General features: G+C 49.4%; 1 protein-coding gene across 1 annotated transcript in view; it reads left to right on the forward strand.

Moving 5' to 3' along the window:
- The first annotated feature begins 9373 nt into the window (after window positions 1-9373).
- The window catches only part of LOC103260475 (chymotrypsin-like elastase family member 2A), an 18719-nt gene continuing 7858 nt past the window's right edge, over window positions 9374-20234 (forward strand). The window contains exons 1-5 of the mRNA XM_008058113.2: window positions 9374-9413; window positions 9703-9791; window positions 16232-16329; window positions 17931-18059; window positions 18609-18745. Of these exons, the coding sequence (XP_008056304.1) occupies window positions 9374-9413; window positions 9703-9791; window positions 16232-16329; window positions 17931-18059; window positions 18609-18745 (493 nt within the window). The remainder of the gene's footprint in view (window positions 9414-9702; window positions 9792-16231; window positions 16330-17930; window positions 18060-18608; window positions 18746-20234) is intronic.

A 20234-nucleotide genomic window follows, 5' to 3' on the forward strand; every position in this document is an offset into this window, starting at 1 on the left:
CAGGACAGCTTGAAAGACCTCAGGAACGGGGCCTTCTGTGGGAAGCCCAACATGTCACCTTTGCACAGCACAGTCCAGGGGATTCTTCAAGTAAGACACACGGGAGATACAGGTTCCAGGTTCCAGCCAGATCTCTCCATCAGATTAACTGATCCCTTGGACAAGAGACTTAACCTCCTTGAGCGCATGGTCCCCACTCTGTCACCTTCGTGGGATGGGACAGAGATCAAGTGAAATAAGATGTGGGGTAATGAGGCTGGGCACAGTACGCCTGTAGTTCCAGGTACTTGGCCAATCTGGGCAACATAGCGAGACCCTGAAAAGACACGAGAAAGTGTTTTGAACAAAAAGCAAGCGTCTCCGTTCTAAGGCAAACCAAAGAACTGGAGCCAAATATGGGAGGTAGCAGGCAAAAAGGTGTCCATATTTGCCTAAGATTTATTTTTTTAAGAAAAATGCAATACAGGAAAAGTGAACAATTTTTTTTTTGAGTTGGAGTCTCACTCTGTTGCCCAGAGTGTCGCCCAGCCTCGACCTGCTGGGCTCCGGCGATTCTTCTGCCTCAGCCTTCCAAGTAGCTGGAACTACAGGAGCGCGCTACCACACCTGGCTAATTTTTGATTTATTGTAGAGATGAGGTCTCGCCAAGTTGCCCAGGCAGGTCTCGAACCCGCAGGTTCAGGCAATTCACTCACTTCAGCCTCCCAAAGGCACGGGATTATAGGCTGAGCCACCGAGCCCGGCTTTTAAAGCACCCTGTGTACTTGCCGTTTTCCGTAACCCCTCCTCCCCACTCCATGAGCTTTGCCATGAAGATTCGGCCTTGGAGCTGAGGATTTACTGCCTGTGAGAGGGGAAGGGTCAACACCACCTAGGACAGAGTCTTTGACCGGGGCAACTCTGCCCCTCAGGGAACATCTGGCAATGTCTGGGGGCAGTTTTGAGTATCACAACCTGAGTGGGGAGGGAGGATTGCTCCTGGCATCTAGGGGTTAGGAGGTAGGTATGTTACCAAACACAATGCACAGGACAGCCCACTGCAAACATCAGCAGTGCCAAGACTGAGAAGACCTGACCCAGAATAAAGAAGTCCTTGGCTCTGGGTTCCAAATAGAATTTCCCATGTCTAAATTAAGGTAACGGTCTAAACGTAAAACGATTTTATTTGAAGAGTCCAGCATTGGTTTTTTTTTTTTTTTTTTTTGAGTTGGAGTCTCACTCTGTCACCCAGACTGGAGTGCAGTGGCCTCTCCCAGCCACCGCAGCCTCGACCTGCTGGGCTCCGGCGATCCTTCCGCCTTCCAAGTAGCTGGAACTACAGGCGTGCGCTACCAAGCCCAGCTAATTTTTTTTATTTATTGTAGAGATGAGGTCTCGCCAAGTTGCCAAGGCGGGTCTCGAACCTGCAGGCTCAGGCAATTCACTTGCCTCAGCCTCCCAAAGCATGGGATTACAGGCTGAGTCACCGAGCCTGGCCAAAATTAACAATTTTTAAAACTTCATTTAGAATCCACAGATTCTAGCTGTTCAGACTCTGGTAAGCCCCAGCTTGCTGAGCTAAGAGAGATGCTGGTTGGTTTGTAGCCAAAAAGCCCCTTGAGAGTTCTCAAGTGGGGGCAGTTTTGTCCCCTAAAGCATATTGGGTAGTGTCCAAAGATATTTTTGGCACCCAGCACTCAGGAGAGGTGCCGGCATCGAGTGGGCGGAGACCAGGGATGGCGCTAAACACCCCACAATGCACAGGACAGGCCCCAGCAAAGGATGACCTGGCCTCACAGGTCAGTAGCGCAGAGCAAATCCCTGCTCTGGAGAAAACACGGGGCCACAAGTCACAGCCGTGAGCTGGTGAAGAGGCCACATAGTATCCACAGCCTTCTTCTGTCCTTCTTCCAATGCTTGGCACCTGTCTCCAATCTGGAGCTTGTCTGTCACTAGTGGGGAAGGAGGAGACCCTGTGCAAGTTGCAGAGTCCTTGAGTTGTAGGAAAATCCAGGCATCTCCAGCCCTGAAGCAGGAAGTTTCTGAGGTGCAAGATAAGGCAACATGAAAGCCCTGGCTTCACTATATCTTAAAGAAAAGTTTTTTCCGGAGGAAATTAAAACAGCCAGGCATCTGTTTGTAAATTCCTTTCACCGACACAGCGTTCGCGACCTGTGAAAACACGACCACAGGGAGGTCAGTGAGTTCAGTTCTCTCGACGAAGAATTCAAAAGAGGGACTGGGAATGTCCACTAAGTCCGCTTGAAAAACAGCTCAACCTGCAGCCTCTTTGAGCACAGAGGGCTTAAAAAAGCTCGACTGTGAGTTTTAAAAACTCAAAATTCAGGGCCAGGTGCAGTAGCTCACATCTGTAATCCCAACACTTTGGAAGGCCAAGGTGGGAAGGTCACTTGAGTTCAGGAGTTTAAGACCAGCCTGGGCAACGTAACAAGACCTCATCTCTACAAAAAATTGGCTGGTCATGGTGGTGCACACCTGTAATCCCAGCTCCTTGGGAGGCTGAAGCAGAAGGATCACACAAGTCCAGGAGGTGGAGACTGAGGTGAACCATGATTGTGCCACTGCGCTCCACTAGGGCAACACAGTGAGACTTCAATTCACAAAAACTCAAAATTCACAAAGTTCAAATCAAACAGAAATGTTAACATGAAGAAAAGTCACACTGCTTAACCCTGTATGCCCCCTGCCCCCATCCTGAGGACACCAGGCTGCCTCTAGGCCCCTGCCCCAGGTCATGGCACCTGGCTCCTCGGGAGCTGTGCCAGGGGCCACCCAGCACTTGCGTTTCTTCTCCCCCGCACACTATGCTCAGCAGTGCAGGGGGCCAGGTCCTTCCCACCCTCACAGGAGTGAAGACATGGGTTTAACTCCTCACAGGGCAGGAGGAACCTCATGCGAGAGACCTTATGTCTACAAAAAAAAAAAATGAAACACATGGTGGTGCACACTTGTATTCCCAGCTACTCAGGAGGCTGAGGCTGAAGGATCGCCTTTGCCCAGGTGGTTGAGGTTGCGGGGAGCCATGATTGTGCCACCGCACTCTGGCTGGACAATGGAGTGAGACCTTGTCTCAAAAAACCTCATAGCAAACAGGAGGGGCCGGGCATGGTGACTCATGCTTATAATCCCAGCACTTTGGGAGGTGGAGGTAAGAGGATTACCTGAGCCCAAGGATATAAGACCAGCCTGGACAACATGGTGAGACCTCATCTCTACAAAAAAAAAAGTTAGCCGGGCATGGTGGCGTGTGCCTGTAGTTCCAGCTATTTGGAAGGCTGAGGCGGAAGGATCACCAGTGCCCAGCAGATCGAGGCTGCAGTGGCCATGAGCATGCCACTGCACTCCAGCCTGGGCATCAGAGTGAGACTCTGACTCAAAAAAAAAAAAAATAGGAGAAAAGCAAGAATGCCTGCTTTTGCTAGAAGTTCTACATAGAGCAATTAGGCAAGAAAAAAGAAATAGGAAGGATCCAAATTGAAAAGAAGGAAAATTATCTCTGTTCACAAATGATACGATCTTATGTGCAAAAAACCCTGAAGAGTACAGAAACTATTAGAACCAATAAAATCAGCAAAGTAGCAGGATATGAAATTAACACACAAGAAACGTTTCCATTGCTCTACACTAATGATGAGCAATCTGAAAAGTTGAAACAAACTCTTTACACTCATTATCATCTCCTCAAACTGGTTGAGCCCAGGAGTTCAAGACCAGCCTGGGCAACATAACAAGACCTTGTCTCTACCAAAAAAAAAAAAAATCATAGAGACAGAACGGTAGTGGTCAGGAGTTGGAGGAGAGGAGAATGGGGAGTTACTGTTTAATAGGTACTGAGTTTCAATTTTGCAAGCTGAAAAGAGTCATGGAGATGGATAGTGGTGATGAATGCACATTACGAGTGTAATACTACTGAGCTAAATACCACTGGAAAATATTCAAGATGATCTGGGTGTGGTGGTTCACGCCTGTAATTCCAGCACTTTGGGAGGCCGAGGCAAGAGGATTGCCTGAGCCTGTGGGTTAGAGACCAGCCTGGGCAACATGGCAAGATGTCGTCTCTACAATAAGCCAAAAAATTAGCTGGACATGGTGGTGCATGCCTGTGGTTCCAGCTCCTTGGCAGGCTGAGGGGGAAGGACTGCCTAAAGGCTGCAGTGGCCATTAACAGCATGCCACTGCACTCCAGGCTGGGTTACAGAATGAGACTCTGACTCAAAAAAAAGAAAAAGGTCAAGATGATACATTTTATGTTATGTGTATTTTACTACAATTTCTTAAAAGCCATCTAAAATGTGCCTCTTTTTTTTGAGAAATGTAGTTGGAAAATCTGTCTACTATATCACAGTGTCCTCTTTAAGACAACCAAGGGGGAAAATGTATCTGCGGTTCCTGATGTCTGTTTTATTTTTTTTATTTTTTTTATTTTTTTGAGTTGGAGTCTCACTCTGTCGCCCAGACTGCAGTGCAGTGGCCGCTGCCGGCCACCGCAGCCTCGACCTGCTGGGCTCCAGCGATCCTTCCACCTCAGCCTTCTGAGTAGCCGGAATTACAGGCGTGCGCTACCACGCCCGCCTGATTTTTTGATTTATTGTAGAGATGAGATCTCGCTGCCCAGGCGGGTCTCAAACCCGCGGGCTCAGGCAATTCACTCACCTCAGCCTCCCAAAGGTGCGGGATTACAGGCTGAGCCACCGAGCCCGGCTCTGATGTCTGTTTTATAAATCCCAGATACTGTGGATCTCATAAGTGATCTCACCCCGCCTTGGCTGCTGGAAAGCCAAAGCCAAGTCCACAATCATCTGCAGCCTGTATGCAGGACATCACAGGATGCATTTCTGGACCCCAAACTCACACTTCTCTCCTTGCATTTCCTCACTACTGTGCACTCATACTTTCCTCATACTTCTCGAGCTACCGTGAGCCCTTTTATGAGATCAAAGAAGGCATCAGAGACACACCAAATAGACACCAAGTCAAAAGTAACAAAACCCGTGAAGACGTTCACACCTTCTAATCCATAATGTCTGAGGAAAGAACTCAGTGCAGCCAAGAGGCTCTCTGTTTAAAGACACCTGGGATGTGTGAGCCAAAAATAAGGTGTCCCCTAAATGACCAACGTTCGGGGAGTGGTTTAGTGAGTGCATATCACGAAAATGGAACATTATAAAGCCACGTGACCCAGGGATAACAAAGGCCATGGAGACATGGGAATGATGCTTAGGGACAATGTCACATGAGAAAAGCACGCTGTGCCCCTGGGCTGGGAGCCAAAAGGAAGAGGGGAAAAAAAGTCACGTCTTTATCTGCTCGCTTCATTCTGGATGACTTTTATTTAAGTTGTCATGTTTTCTGTCTTTTCAGTTTTAAAATCCAAACGCCTCAAAAGCAGTGGCAGGCCTGGAAAACAGAGAGGCCAGCCAGGGAAGGACTCAGGCCACACACAGCCCAGCCACAGAGCCATCGATGTGGCCACCCTGCGGGAGGTCTCCTGGGGTGAGGTCCTCTATAGGGACACTCACGGGGGGAGGGAGGTTTGGGTGGACAGGGAGGTGGCACAGAGGCCCACGCCTGGAAGAAGGCATCTGACAAGAGCTTTGACTTAAAAAAGAAAAAGGCAAACGGCAGAGTGAAAGTGATCCAGAGGGCACCTTAGGGAAACACCCCGGGAGCAGTCGCCCCGTGGCCCAGGCCCTGATGTGTTTTTGTTTTTATTTTTGAATTGGAGTCTCACTCTTGTCGCCCAGGCTGGAATGCAGTGGCACTCTCACGGCCACTGCAGCCTCGACCTGCTGGGCTGCACACCACCACACCCAGCTAGGCCCTGATGTGAATGGGGGAACAGTCCCAGTGGGAGAGATGGCACACACCGGGCTGCAGGGCAGGCAGGTACTAGGTGACAGCAGGAGGTCACAGTTCACCCAGGGAGCTGGGAGCCCATCTGCAGGGGACAGAGGTGGTTCTGCAACCCCTTAACACCAACATCTACTGACCTCTCACTCCACACAGCTAGAGCTCGAAAATGCCTGGTGATTCTCATTCTCCTAGTTGATTGGGGGGTGAGGGGGAAGGATTCTGCCCTGTTTCTTTCTGCCTCCCAGCTACGTTGTTGCTTTCTGTGGAGGCCCTCAGCCTGCCAAGGGGAGCTTCTTAGATCTGTGAAAGCCAGACTACTCTCAGTCATCGCCTCTGGTTGTTTTCTTGGTAGAGATTCTGGAGTCTGTCGCAGGTGCCAGGAGTGACATCAAGCAGCCCTGCAAGGAGGCCTGGGACGTGACTGTGCCGGGTCTGCCTGGGCAGCCTGGAACAGCAGGGGGAGAGGACATTTAGGTGGTGGTGCCATAAGAATGGCCACTGTCCCGGGCTCATTCGGGCTCCTGCCTGGTGCTGCCTGAGAAAGGCGTACAGTTTGGTCCGCCATGTTCTCCACAGCACTCTGGGCCCAGGTGGATGACTTCCCTCCCATTGGGGAGGACATATAAAAAATTTATATAAGACAGCTGTGCAAAATGGAGCTGGTGGAGCTTTATGCCTGCATGGGGATACTCCTGAAGGCCGGGCTCGGTGGCTCAGCCTGTAATCCCAGCACTTTGGAGGTCAAGACAAGTGGATTGCGTGACCCAGCGTGTTCGACACCAACCTGGGCAGCTTGGCGGCCCTGTCTCCACAATAAATTAATTAATTAATTAACCAGGCATGGTAGTGTGTGCCTGTAGTTCCGGCTACTTGGAAGTTTAGGGTTAGGTTCCTAGACTTTTCCATTTTGTGGCCCAGTGAAGGACCTGTTGGCCTAAGCCCATTCGAGTGAAGTTTTGTGTCACTTTCAAATGTTGGTAGCAATATGGTGCAACAGGTGAGCATATGTTCCTCTCCCTGGTTTGTAGATGGGCCACCTCAGGCCAGAAAGCCTGTGTAATTTGCCCAAGGTCACACAGCAAACCCATGGCATGTGCCAGACTGGTGTTTGTTCAATGGCCTCATGCAGGACAAACTTCATATTAAAACAAGCACAGCTACATAGAGCAGAATGCCAAATTTACCCTGGCCTTTAAGATAAAATATGAGACTTCAGAAATGGTTGTAGTAGTAATTGCTGATGATAAGAGTCTAAACTGTTACAGGGAGTTAGAGTGGAGTGGGGTCCCAGGTCTCCTGACATCCAGTCCAGAGGGGTTCTGCACCCCAATCTCTCACAACCTTTGCATGATCTTTGGGAGATTACAAAGTTCTTTCATACCCATTTTTCTTTCTTATGCAGCAATCCTGCAATCCAGGCAGGGATTGTTATCTAGGAAACTAAGACCCAGAAGGTAAGTTACTTATCTAAGCCACAACACTTAAAATTGACTGGTCAAGGACGTGAACAGAGGGCTTTTTTTTTTTTTTTTGAGTTGGAGTCTCACTCTGTCGCCCAGACTGGAGTGCAGTGGCCGCTGCCGGCCACCACAGCCTCAACCTCCTGGGCTCCGGCGATCCTTCCGCCTCAGCCTTCCAAGTAGCCAGAACTATAGGCGCGCGCTACCACGCCCGGCTGACTCAGAGAGCTTTTTTTAATGCAGTAGCACAATCATGGCTCACCACAGTCTTGACTTTCTGGGTTTAGGTGAACCTTCTGCTTCAGCCTCTTGAGTAACTGGGACTACCAGCACAAACCACCTCTTCTGACTAATTTTTTTTTTTTTGGTAGAGGTGAGGTCTTGCTCCTGAGCTCAAGCCATCCTTCTGCCTCAGTTTCGCAAAGTGCTGGGATAGCAGGCATGAGCCACCACACCTAACCAACCCCAGGTCTTAAAAGTTGAAGTTCATTGCTCCTCTGCTTTTCTGGCTGCAGCAAAAAATAGTCTGTGATCACAGAGCAGAACTGTCTCATCAGCACCTGGCCTGCCCGGCACTGTTCTCTGCCCACAAGCAGGAGTGTGAGGGTCGAAGGAACAGCGAGAAAATCCATCAGGAAACACTACCCATTCACTGCACCCTTCTCTAGCCAACGCGGGGGGAAGTACTAGGAGCTGAGGCAGAATGCCATCTCCAGTGGCATCAAGTAATGGGCTCTGGAATCAGAACAGCCTAGGTGTGAATCCCTACATTGCTGCTCAGAAGCTGTGTGATTTGGGGCAAATCACTTTTTTTTTTTTTTTTTGAGTTGGAGTCTCACTCTGTCGCCCAGACTGGAGTGCAGTGGTCACTCCCAGCCACTGAAGCCTCGACCTGCTGGGCTCCAGTGATCCCTCTGCCTCAGTCTTCCAAGTAGCCAGAATTACAGGCATGTGCTACCACGCCTGCCTGATTTTTTGATTTATTGTAGACATGAGGGCTCTCCAAGTTGCCCAGGCGAGTCTTGAACCCGTGGGCTCAGGCAATCCACTCACCTCAGCCTCCCAAAGCGCGGGATTACAGGCTGAGCTACTGAGCCTGGCTTGGGGCAAATCACTTTACCTCTCTGAACCTCAGCTTCCCCCTATGAAATGAAGGAGCCTCTTGCAGGGTGTTCTAAGGCTTAGCTCAGAGAAGAATGTGAGCACATCTCACTTGTATGTGCTGCTGAGTGAGCCTCAGCTTGCCTTCCTTTGATCATTTCCTTCGAAGAAGCTCCTCCTTTGACCCCATCTGGAGCAGACAGTAAAGCTCATCTCCACCCATCCTGGCGAGGCCCTCCTCCGCCAACGCGCTCCCCTCCCCGCCGCTGGGGCTGCCAAACCCCAACTGTGCGGCTCTGCCGTGTCCTTCTGCTGTGTAAGCACATTGCTCACATTATGCAAATGATCGCCGCAATGTTGTGAAACAGGCTGGGCTCACGTTTCTCTCCCTGTTTCAAAGATGGGCAGCCCCGGGCCTAGAATCATTCGTGACTTGTCCAAGGTCACCCAGCAAGCCGTGGCTTGGTCCTGTTGTCCTGTGCATTGTAGAGTGTTTAGCAGCATCTCTGTTCTCCACCTGCTAGATGCCAGTAATACATCGACCCCAGCCATGGCAACCAAAGATGTCTCCAGGCATCGTCACATGTCCCCAGGTGGGCTAAACCGTTCTTGTTGAGAACCAGCATGTGTTCAGCATGCCAACTTAATCTTTTCTCTGAAAACAAAACTCCAAGGACCAATAGCAAATATTCTTCTTCCTTCTCTAATATGCAACATAGTCTCTTGGAAGCAAATAGGGTCCATATTCCCATATCTACTTTTGGCATCTTGCTCAAAGTACTTTTGGGTGATGACTGGGAAGAAATGGAAAAAAAAAATTTGGACACAAGCCCTTTTTTCCACTGGGCTTTGAGAAAATTCCCACCTTGAATACTCCTGGTATATCTCTCGCCGATAAGCCCACTCATATAAGCAGGGCCTTCTCTGAGGTCATGCTTACAGAACTCCTCAGATACACCATGATCAGGACCCTACTGTTGTCTGCCTTGGTGGCCAGAGGTAAGCCCTGTCACCCAGAGGCACTGGCTTCCCATCCCCTGGGGGGTTGGGGCTGGAGCTGGGCCCTTCCGGCCCTCCCCGTCCCATCCCCACCCCAACTGCATTCTGTCCTTTAGTAATAAGAACACTGGAGTGGAGTTCCAAAGAACTGGAGCAAAGAGCAGGACTTCAACCTCTGAGGAACCTTCCAGAACAAGGATTTTCTGTCTGGGGGTGGGAGTGCAGTAAGTGTGGGGTACACTGCTTGAGTCGCTGCTTTCTGGACTCAAGGCGCTTTCTCTTTTCACAGCCCTCAGTTGTGGGCTCCCCACTTACCTGCCCCAAGTGACAAGGTTGGTTGGAGGTGAAGATGCGAGGCCCAACAGCTGGCCCTGGCAGGTGAGCTGGTCACACTCCCCTCACAGTACCGCCCTGCCCGTCCTTCATGAGTCTACTGTGCTAGCAAAGATAAGGCTTGGTGGGGACTCAGAGATAGCACAGGCACCTTCACCAATAAAATACATTTCTGTGGCCTTAGCCAACCTTGGGGGTGGGGGAGAGATGACGTCTTCAGCTTGCATAAGGAGCTGCCCATACACAAAATTCGCAAATATGTCTCAACTGTTAACCAGACAGAGACTTACTTACAAATGTACTGCTATCCTATGAGCCATTCTTCACCACCTATGCAAATATTCCTTGCTTTAAAGAACCAATCAGTGCTATATATACAGATTAATCCTTAACTATAGGCAAATCTGTGTTACTAATGCAAATAAATGTTTCCTTAAGTCATTATAATCATAGTAATTTTAAGAATAAAATGGACTCAAATTCCTTGGACATGTTGGGGATAGAACTCTCAAAAACAAGTGTGAGATTTACATTGACATAAATAAATATGGTAAAATCCCTTTTATCTGACATGATTGGGGTTGCGTCATGGAAAAATTGATTATAGAGAAATAATTTTAAATCATACATATATGCTTTAAACATTTTATTTTAAGTTAGACCATGTAAATATACATTCGCTTACCAGTCTTTTGAGTACTTTTTTTTTTTTTGGAGTTAGGGTCTAACTCTGTCATCCAGGCTCGAGTGCAGTGGCAGTCTCACAGTCACTGCATCTTCGACCTGCTGGGCTCAGGTGATCCTCTTATCTCAGCCTTTCAAGTAGCTGGAACCACAGGTGTGTGCCACCACACCCAGCTAATTTTTTTATTTATCATAAAGATAAGTTCTTACCAAGTTGCCCAGGCTGATCTCAAAGCCCTGGACACAGGCAATCCTCCTGCCTCTACATCCCAAAGTGCTGTGATTAGAGATGTGGGCCACTGCACCTGTCTCTATTGAGTTTTTTTCTTTCTTTTTCTTTTCTTTTTTATTATTATTATTATTATTTTTTTTTAGTTGAAGTCTCACTCTGTTATCCAGGCTAGAGTGCAGTGGCACACTCACTGCCCCGGCAGCCTCGACCCGCTGGGCTCAGGCAGTCCTTCCACTTCAGCCTTCTAAGTAGCTATAACTACAGGCACGTGCTACCATACCCAGCTTATTTTTTGATTTATTATAAAGACAAGCTCTCACCAAGTTGTCCAGGCTGTTCTCCAACCCCCAGGCTCAGGCAATTCTCTCGCCTCAGCCTCCCAAAGTGCTGGGGTTACAGGCTGAGCCACCAGCCCTTTTGAGATCTTAACTGTGGTTTTCATGTAAACCACCCCATATTATCTCATCTACAATTCCATTTCTTCAGAGGAGTAACTTTGCGACCCTTATGAAGCAAACTGAATAATGAGCCCCTCCAGACTTTTATGACTTCCCCCCAATCCTTCCATGTTCTCACAGACACTAATTCAAGAGCAATATTTAGGAATCATGGTTTATCCTGTCTCTCCCAAGCCTTTAACTTAGCTTCCATGTAAGCCACAGCACTCTTTCTGAAGTCGCATTTCATGGCTTACATGTTTCGTGAAATTTCATTATTGAAGCACAAGTGGCATGAACAAGTTCGGGAGCAAACCCAGCTGCATCGGGGTGAGTTTCCAACCCGAGTTTAGGAACATCTGGCAGCCTGCTGGCCTTGAGTGTCCAGGATGTCCCACACAGCAGTCACTGTGTGAACAGAGGGAACAGCCAGCATCCACTCACCTGCCCCTTCGTCAGGAGAGCATCAGGGACAGAAGGGGGCCCAGTGTCTCACAGTTTATCACTTGGCTTTCTGTACTTTTGCCAGGTTTTTGCTTTCCTCACAGTCCTACAGTATTTTTTTTCTGGGAATTTGGAAGCGGGAGGAGCCACAGCACAAGGCGCACTTGTGCTGAGAACCAATAAATGCTGTCTGCGACAATATTTCCTCACCCTCCTGTACAAAGGTTTTCCTGCCTTGGGAACCAATTGATGTGAGTCTTAGAAGAGTACCTGATTTTCTGCTTCTGTTTCCTTGGAGATTTTTCTGTATTGCAGTGGGTGGGCAGGTCTGGTTGGATGGGAGCTCAGGTGAGGCAAGGAGGAAACTCACTCTGGTGGCAAAATGTAAGGAGGTACCACAAAACATAAGCAACCAGCTGGATTCAGTGGCACGAATCTGTCATCCCAGCTACTCAGGAGGATGAAGTGGGAGGACTGCTTGAGCCTAGGAGTTCCCGGGCACAGTTGGCTCACGCCTGTGATCCCAGCACCCCCAAGGCGGGTGGCTTGCCTGAGCTCAGGAGTTCAAGACCAGCCTGGGCAACATGGGGAGACCTCAACTATATAATTAACTAATTAATTAATTAATCAGGTGTGGTGGCACACGCCTGTAGTCCCCGCTACTCAGGAGGCCAAAATGGAAGAATCTCTTAAGCCTGGCAGGTCAAGGCTGCATTAAGCTGTAATTGTGCCACTGCACTCCAGCCTGAACAACAGAGTGAAACCTTGACTCCAAAAAATAAATAAATAAAGATGAGTCTGGGCGACATAGCAAGCCCCAATTCCCTCATAAAAAATAAAAATCAGCAACAAAAGTAATATTTTTTTTTAATTTTTATTTTTTTAAAGTCAGTGTCTCACTGTGACCGAGGCTGGAGTGTAGTGGCACACTCATGGCCACCACAGCCTTGACCTGCTGAGCTCAAGTGATCCTTCTGCCTCAGTCTTCCAAGCAGTTGGAACCACAGGTATGGGCCACCAAGCCCAGCTAATTTTTTTGATTTACTGCAGAGATGAGAGTCATCAAGTTGCTCAGGCTGGTCTTGAACCTGTGGGCTCAGGCAATCTTCTTACCTCCACCTCCCAAATTGCCAGGATTACACGCGTGAGCCACCATGCCTGGCTAAAAGTGAGTAATATATATATATTTTTGAATTGGAATCTTACTCTGTTGCCCAGGTTGGAGTGCAATGGCACACTCACAGCCACTGCAGCCTTGACCTGCTGGGCTCAGGCGATCCTTCCGCCTCAGCCTTCCAAGTAGCTGGAACTACAGGCGTGTGCCACCATGCTCAGCTAATTTTTTGATTTATTGTGGAGATGAGGTCTCACCAAGTTGCTCAGGCTGGTCTCGAACCCCTGGGCTCAGGCACTCCTCTCGCCTCGGGTGAGTAATATTTTAATGCAACATTTTAAAAATCAAACTTAATGCAAAAATATCCATGTTGAACAAAATGTCAAAATTTCAGACAAAGTCAGGATTATTGTGGCCTGGCACTATGCTACCCAAGAGGACTCTTCTACCCACACCCATACCAAGACGGTAGCCCTAAGTCAGTACCCTCAAGCCAATTCATTATGTGCTCAAATATAAAGTGCTAGGTGCCTTAGAAGTAAAGTAGGATTTAAAATTCCCCAAAGTGTAAGATTTCCAAAAGCAGCTTCTGTATCCAGACCATCAAGGCTCAAATCTTGGGAGACAGTATTTGTATAACCTGGAGCAATTAAATTGACCTTTTTCCAGCCGGGCTCAGTGGCTCAGCCTGTAATCTCAGCACTTCGGGAGGCCGAGGCAAGTGGATTAACTGAGCCCATGGGTTCGAGACCAGCCCGGGCAACTTGGCAAGCCCTCATCTCTACAATAGATTTTTTAAAAAATTAGCTGGGCGTAGTAGCGCACCTGTAGTTCTGGCTACTTGGAAGGCTGAGATGGAAGGATCGCCAGAGCCCAGAAATTTAACGCTGGAGGGGCTGTGAGTGTGTCACGGCACTCCAGCCTGGGTTGCAGAGTGAGACTCCAACCCAAAACAAAGAAAAGAATTGACCTTTTTCCATAGGTAATATTAGAAGTGTTTAGCCAAGTGTGGTGGCTCACGCCTAAAATGCCAGCACATTGGGAGGCCAAGGTGGGAGGACTGCTTGAGCCCAGGAGTCTGAGAGCAGTCTCGGCCAGACAGCAAGACCTCATCTCTACAGATAATCAAAATATTAGCTGAATGTGGTGACACGCACCTGTAGTCCCAGCTACTCAGGATGTTGAGACAGAAGGATCACCTGAGCCTGAGAGGTCAGTGCTGCAGGAGCCGTGATCATGCCACTGCACTCCAGCCTGGGCAACAGAGTGAGACCCTGACTCAAAAAAGGAAAAAGAAGAATTTAACAGCCGCTTACTCAGCTGTAAAATGAGGATGACAAGGGTGCCCCATCGGGGTGCCATGATATGATGTGCGCCGATTCATGTTCTGAGCTCAGAACAGGATCTAGCCCTGTGGCAAGTGTGCAAAGTATCAGACGCTGGAAGTGTCAGCTATTGTAATTACAGTGTTCCTCCTCCCCAGAGCCTGGGCGGTGGGAATTATGTTCCCCGTTTCCCAGATAAGAAACCAGGATTCGGAAAGGTCACACTGTGGCTCAGGGCCGCAGGCAGCCTGGGGGAAAGTGAGGGCTCATGTCTGATTCAGTCCTTGCTCTCCTGGTCACACTTTGCTGCCCACAAATAATATTCATTATGTGAACAAATTTCACAGGAGGTAGAAGAGTCCTCTTGGGCTGTATAGTGTCAGGTCACATAAATCCTGGCTGTGCTTAAACTTCTGACGTTTTGTGCATCTGTAGGACGGTTTCAGCCTTTTTTTTTTTTTTTTAAGTGAGAAAGCAGGATTTATTGAGAGGACAGAGAAGTTCCCACAGTAGGAGGGGACCCAAAGATTGCCCCTCAGCCTATTTTTCGTTTAGCAAAGCATCCATTTAGGTGTCTTTTTTCGTCTTGTCCAATTTAGGCATCTTTTTAAAAGTCTATTCATCTAAGACCCCTTCATGTCAAGCAAACAGGACACACCAAGTGGCTAATTAGAAATGAGGATGAGCCGGGTGTGTTGGCTCACACATGTAAACACAGCACTTTGGGAAGCGGAGACTGGAGGATTGACTGAGTCCAGGGGCTCAAGAACAGCTGGGCAACTTGGTGAGACCTCATCTCTACAATAAATTTTTAAAAAATTAACTGGGCGTGGTGGCATGCGCCTGTGGTTCCAGCTACTTGGAAGGCTGAGGCAGAAGGATTGCCTGAGCCCAGCAGGTCAAGGCTTTGGTGGCCATGAGCATGCCACTGCACACCACCCTGGGTGACAGAGTGAGACTCCAACTCAAAAAAAAGAAAAAAGAGAGAGAAATGAACATGTTCAGAGAAAAGCAGGCATCTACTGACAAAGAGCATCATTCTCTTAAGTTATGAGAACGTCGATCAGTGGAGGGGGAAATTCACAGAGCTTTTATTAAAGTAGAGAGTGACAGCACTTTGGGAGGCTGAGGTGGGAGGATTGCTAGAAGCCAGGAGTTCAAGACCAGCCTGGGCATCACAGCAAGACCTCAGCTCTACAAAAAAAAAAAAAAATGTTTTTAATTAGCTAGATGTGGTGGTGGTGCCGGTCTGTAATCCCAGCTACTTGGGAAGCTGAGGTGTGAGGATTGCTTGAGCCCAAGAGTTCAAGGCTTCCATGAGCTATGATTGTGCCATTGCTCTCCAGCCTGGGCAACAGAACAAGACTCTGTCGATTAAAAAAAAAAAAAAAAAAGCTGGGGAATGAGACCATAAGCAATTGAATGGGTGAATTCATAACATGTCAGGAATGAAAGATACCACGATGAAGAGTAAGCAGAACAAGTGGAAAGAGAGAGACACATGTGTCTCTGTGTATGCATATGGACGTGAGTGTGTGTGCACACTGCTTTGGATAGGAGTGGTCACAGAAGGCCTCATAGAGAAGGCAAGCTTAAGCAGGGACCGACAGGAGGTGAAGAGGAGAGCTATGCTGACCCTCAGGTGAAGAATAAGGCGGTGAGGCCCAGGCGGGCTTGGTGCATTTGCAGAACTGCGTGGGAGTCAGTGTGGCCACAGGAGAGGGCGTGGGCGCCTCTGAGATCAGAGAGGTCATGTAGGCCTGGAGGGCCATCAGAGAGTTGGGATTTTTATTACTGTTTTTGTTTTTTGAGTCAGAGTCTGACTCACGGTGTGCAGTGACACAATCATGGCTCGCCTCAGCCTCGACCTCCTGGGCTCAGGCAATCTTTCTGCCTCAGCCTCCCTAGTGGCTGGGACTACAGGCATGTGACAACACGCCCGGCTCATCTTTAAATTTTTTTGTAGATATGAGGTCTCACTATGTTGCTGAGGTGGGTCTTGAACTTTTGGGCTCATGCCATTCTCCCACCTTGGCCTCTGAAAGTGTGGGATTACAGATGTGAGCCACCATGCCCTGCAAAATGTTCTGTATCTTGATGGCTGTATTTTTTGGCACCCCCTTAAGTTTTGCACCTGAGGCGAGTGCCTCGCTGGCTTGCCTCTCCCCAGCTCCAGGCCGGCTCCCGAGATGCTGGAAAGCGCAGAGTCCGGCTCTGCCAGCCACCCGAGTGCCTGTGCTTCTCCCCAGGTCTCCCTGCAGTACAGCTCCAGCGGCACATGGCACCACACCTGTGGAGGGTCCCTGGTGGCCAACAACTGGGTCTTGACAGCCGCCCACTGTATCAGGTAACTGCCACTCCCCAGGTGCTCAGCCTGCTCGCTGGCCTGTGCTCTGGGAGGATGCGGGGGTGAGGGGATTAAATGTCCTGAACACCATAAAGGAGCCTTGCAAATAGCCACCCGCCTGGCCGAGACACAAGCCGTCGGTGGCCCACGGATGGGTCACTACACCACGTGGATGGAGTGTCCTGTGCCAGGCACTGAGGAGGGGTGTGGAGGAAGGGAAGGCCAATTCCTGCCCTCTTAGCGGTGCTAGATGTGGTCTCTGGATCTGGAATTGGGTTCCCTCAAACAACTTGAATGACTTTCCCAAGCTTCAATACCATCACCTGCAAATAAATTGGATAACAGAATGTCGTGTGGACTAAATAAGATATGTTAAAAAGACATGGGCTGGATGCAGTGGGTGGCATATGCCTATAATCCCAGCACTCTAGGAGGCTGAGATGGGAGGATTGCTTGATCTCAGCCTAGACAACATAGCGAGACTTTATCTCCACAAAAAATAAAAAATAAAATAAATTATCCTGGCATGGTGGCATGTGCCTGTAGTTCCAGCTACTTGGGAGGCTGGGGCGGGAGGATCCCCTGAGCCCAGGAGGTTGAGCCTGTGGTAAGATTAAAAAATAAAAAAGACATAGCACTTAGTAAGTGCTCAATGAAAGTTAATGGTAACATATAGGATAATTATAAAGGCCCACAGGGAATGAAAATGCTCTGTCTGCAGTGCTGTTCCCTTGTCTTCTTCCCCCATGACTTCCACTCAGCATGCCCCCTGGAACTCACTGGAAGGCAGTTGGGTGCAACTCATTGCTGGGAGGGATCCCTTCTCTCACCTGATATATGATAAGCTCTATGAGGGGTTGGGAAAAATAGCAGAGGCCGAGTCAGGAGTCCTGGCTTCCAGTTCTGGTTTCTCACTGACCGTGGGTCTGCGAGCTAGTTACGCCTTTCTGGGCCTCAGTCTCCCCATGTGAAAATTAAAGGTAGGGAGTTAAACTAGAAAAGGCCCTTGAAGGCAAATAACTTCTGCTTTCTCTGTGTTCATCTAATTCCCTCCATAATAATATAGAGTTTATGTTACTGTAACTTTTGTGTGATCATTTAGAGTTAGTATAATAATAATTATTATAAAGTTATAGTTACTATATAGTACAGTTTATGTCACATTATAACTAAGTGATTATCCCTGGAGAAGAAAAATTCCCAAATCCCAACTAGCAGGTCACGCAGCAATTGTTTATTTGGGCTATCCCCAGTGTTATCCAAAGCTGGGTCTCAGCCTGGGCAACACAGCAAGACCCCATCTCTTAAAGAAAAAAAATACAAAAACTAGCTGGGCATGGTGGTACTCACCTGTAGTCCCAGCTACTCAGGAGGCTAAAGTGGGAGGATTACTTGAGCCCAGGAGATAGAGGCTGCAGTTGCAGCTATGATCATGCTATGGCACCCCAGCTGGGCAACATAGTGAGACCCTATCTCTAAAGGAAAAAAAAAAACAAAGCCATGCCTCTGGAGGTGATGCATTAGGGTGTCCTTGCCCGTAGGGGCCAGAAGAGGAAATGGCAGCCAGGAGCTGACCTTCTCCCTCCATCCTCTTCTCCCAGCTCCTCCAGGACTTACCGCGTGGTACTGGGCCTACACAGCCTGTCTACCGAGGAGCCCGGCTCACTGGCCGTCAAGGTCTCCAAGCTCGTGGTACACAAGGACTGGAACTCCAGCCAGCTCTCCAAAGGGTGCAACCATCTGGGTGCCCTTGGGGGTGGAGCTGGCAGGGAAAGAGACAGAGTCTCTCCAAGTGGTGGGCTCAACCCCACCCCCTCATCGGCTTCTTGTGTGGGGAGAGGGAAGGAGCTCTGACACCCTAGAGGTGGAGCCAGCCCCAGAGATGTCTGGGGTGGGGAAGTGACCTGGGGGAGGGAGAAGCAGGCAAAGAAGCAAAGGGTTCCCTGCCAGTCATACCTGCAGGTCCTCTCCTCCCTATCACCCCAAGTTATACCTGCAGCCCCCTTCCTCCCCCACCCTCCCCAGGCTCTCATTGACCTGTATCTACTCTGTGCCAAGCCCCGGGGACAAGAGATGGCTCTGCGGGCTCCTTGACTATCAGTGGGGTAGGACAGTCTCTCCTGCCTCCCTATCCTCTTACATGTTCAAAGACGTCCTGATACCTGTCAGGCAACGCAGGGATAACACACAGAGAGAGGGCAGGGTCTCCGAGCTCTCCAGAGCCCACAGGGCCGGAAAAGGCAACCTCCTCTTCATGTTCTGCCTCCTCACTGACCCAGGAATGACATCGCCATGCTCAAGCTGGCCCAGCCCGTCTCCCTGACCGACAAGATCCAGCTGGCCTGCCTTCCTCCTGCCGGCACCCTCCTTCCCAACAACTACCCCTGCTATATGACGGGCTGGGGGAGGCTGCAGAGTAAGTGAGACTGGGAGCCCTGAAGCCCGAAAGGGTCGGGAGGCGATGTCACCCCTGCCCGGCCAGGGCCTCTTGCCCCGTTCCACATCCCTTGCTGAGGGAGGGGAGTATAGGCTGATGGGTCTGGCTGGGTTCACATCCCAGCTCTCCCACTTCATATCTGCGTCGCCCTGGATACCTTACTGTGTGCCGCAGTTTCCTCATCTGTAAAATGGGGATGGGAATAGCACTTGCATCAGAGAGCTGTTGAGAGAACTGAAGATCATCCATAGGAAATCCTCAGGCCAGTGCCCGGTGTGTAGTAGCCGCTGTGCTGTTGTCACTGCCCCCGTGATGGGATGGCATGACATGGCATGGTATCCTCTGGATGACCCAAGGCTCAGGCTTCCAGAGCTCGAAAAAGGTCCTCATGGGACCCTCCGCTCCCGAGTCGAAACCTGTCCCGTGTGCCACTTGGTCTTGCCACTCAAAACCTGGCCGAGTGAGGGTCTCCTTTAGACTCAGACCCAAGGGGCCAGAAATCCAATGACAATAGGCCACCAAGAGGAAGGGAGCACTTCTTGTATAATGATAGAAGCCGATACAAGGGAGACACCCCCTAAAAATGAAATTTTTTTTTTTTTTGAGGGCAGTCCCCTTGCAGTACAGGCCTCCTCCACTAGGTGAGTGTCCTAGGAACCCATTAGTTTTTCTGGAAGTTGTTTGTTTTTTTGTTTTTTTTTTTAGTTGGAGTCTCCCTCTGTCGCCCGGACTGGAGTGCAGTGGCCGCTCCCGGCCACCGCAGCCTCCACCCGCTGGGCTCCGGCCATCCTTCCGCCTCAGCCTTCCGAGTAGCTGGAACTACAGGCGCGCGCTACCACGCCCAGCTAATTTTTTATTTATTGTAGAGATGAGGTTTCGCCAAGTTGCCCGGGTGGGTCTCAAACCCGCGGGCTCAGGCAATAAACTCACCTCACCCTCCCATATCTGGAAGTTTTGAGAAGGCTGTGTCATGATTTGCAGAAGAAATGTCCCAAGCTGTGGCAAACAGGTGACTGGGTCTTCCCACATGACAACGCACCTGCCCACACTGCGCCGAGTGTTCAGCCGATTTTGACCAGAAGTGGCATGACCCCTAGGTCCCACCCTCCCTGTTCACCCAGTCTCACCCTGAGTGGCCTTCTTTTTGTTTCCCTGGATAAAAGAGTCCTCCAAGGGAAACGTTTTGCCAGTGTGGAAGAGGCGAAACAAAAAACGGCAGAGGCACTAAAAGGCATCAACACTGACCAGTTCAAAAACAGTTTTGAGCAGGAGGAAAAGCATCTCCATAGATGTATTGCATCAGACTGAGATTACTTTGAAGGTGATTGAAGTTTAAACATGTAAGAATAAATACACAATTTTTTAGAAATAAATCTGGGGTTGGCAACCCCCTTGGGTTCCCTCCCACTGCGGGAGTCTTTCTGTCCTCTCAATAAATCCTGCTTTCTTTCTTTTTTTTTTTTTTTTT

Source organism: Carlito syrichta, unplaced genomic scaffold (assembly GCF_000164805.1).
Source record: "Carlito syrichta isolate Samal-C Ts95f unplaced genomic scaffold, Tarsius_syrichta-2.0.1 Scaffold303214, whole genome shotgun sequence".
Taxonomy (NCBI): Eukaryota; Metazoa; Chordata; class Mammalia; order Primates; family Tarsiidae; genus Carlito; species Carlito syrichta.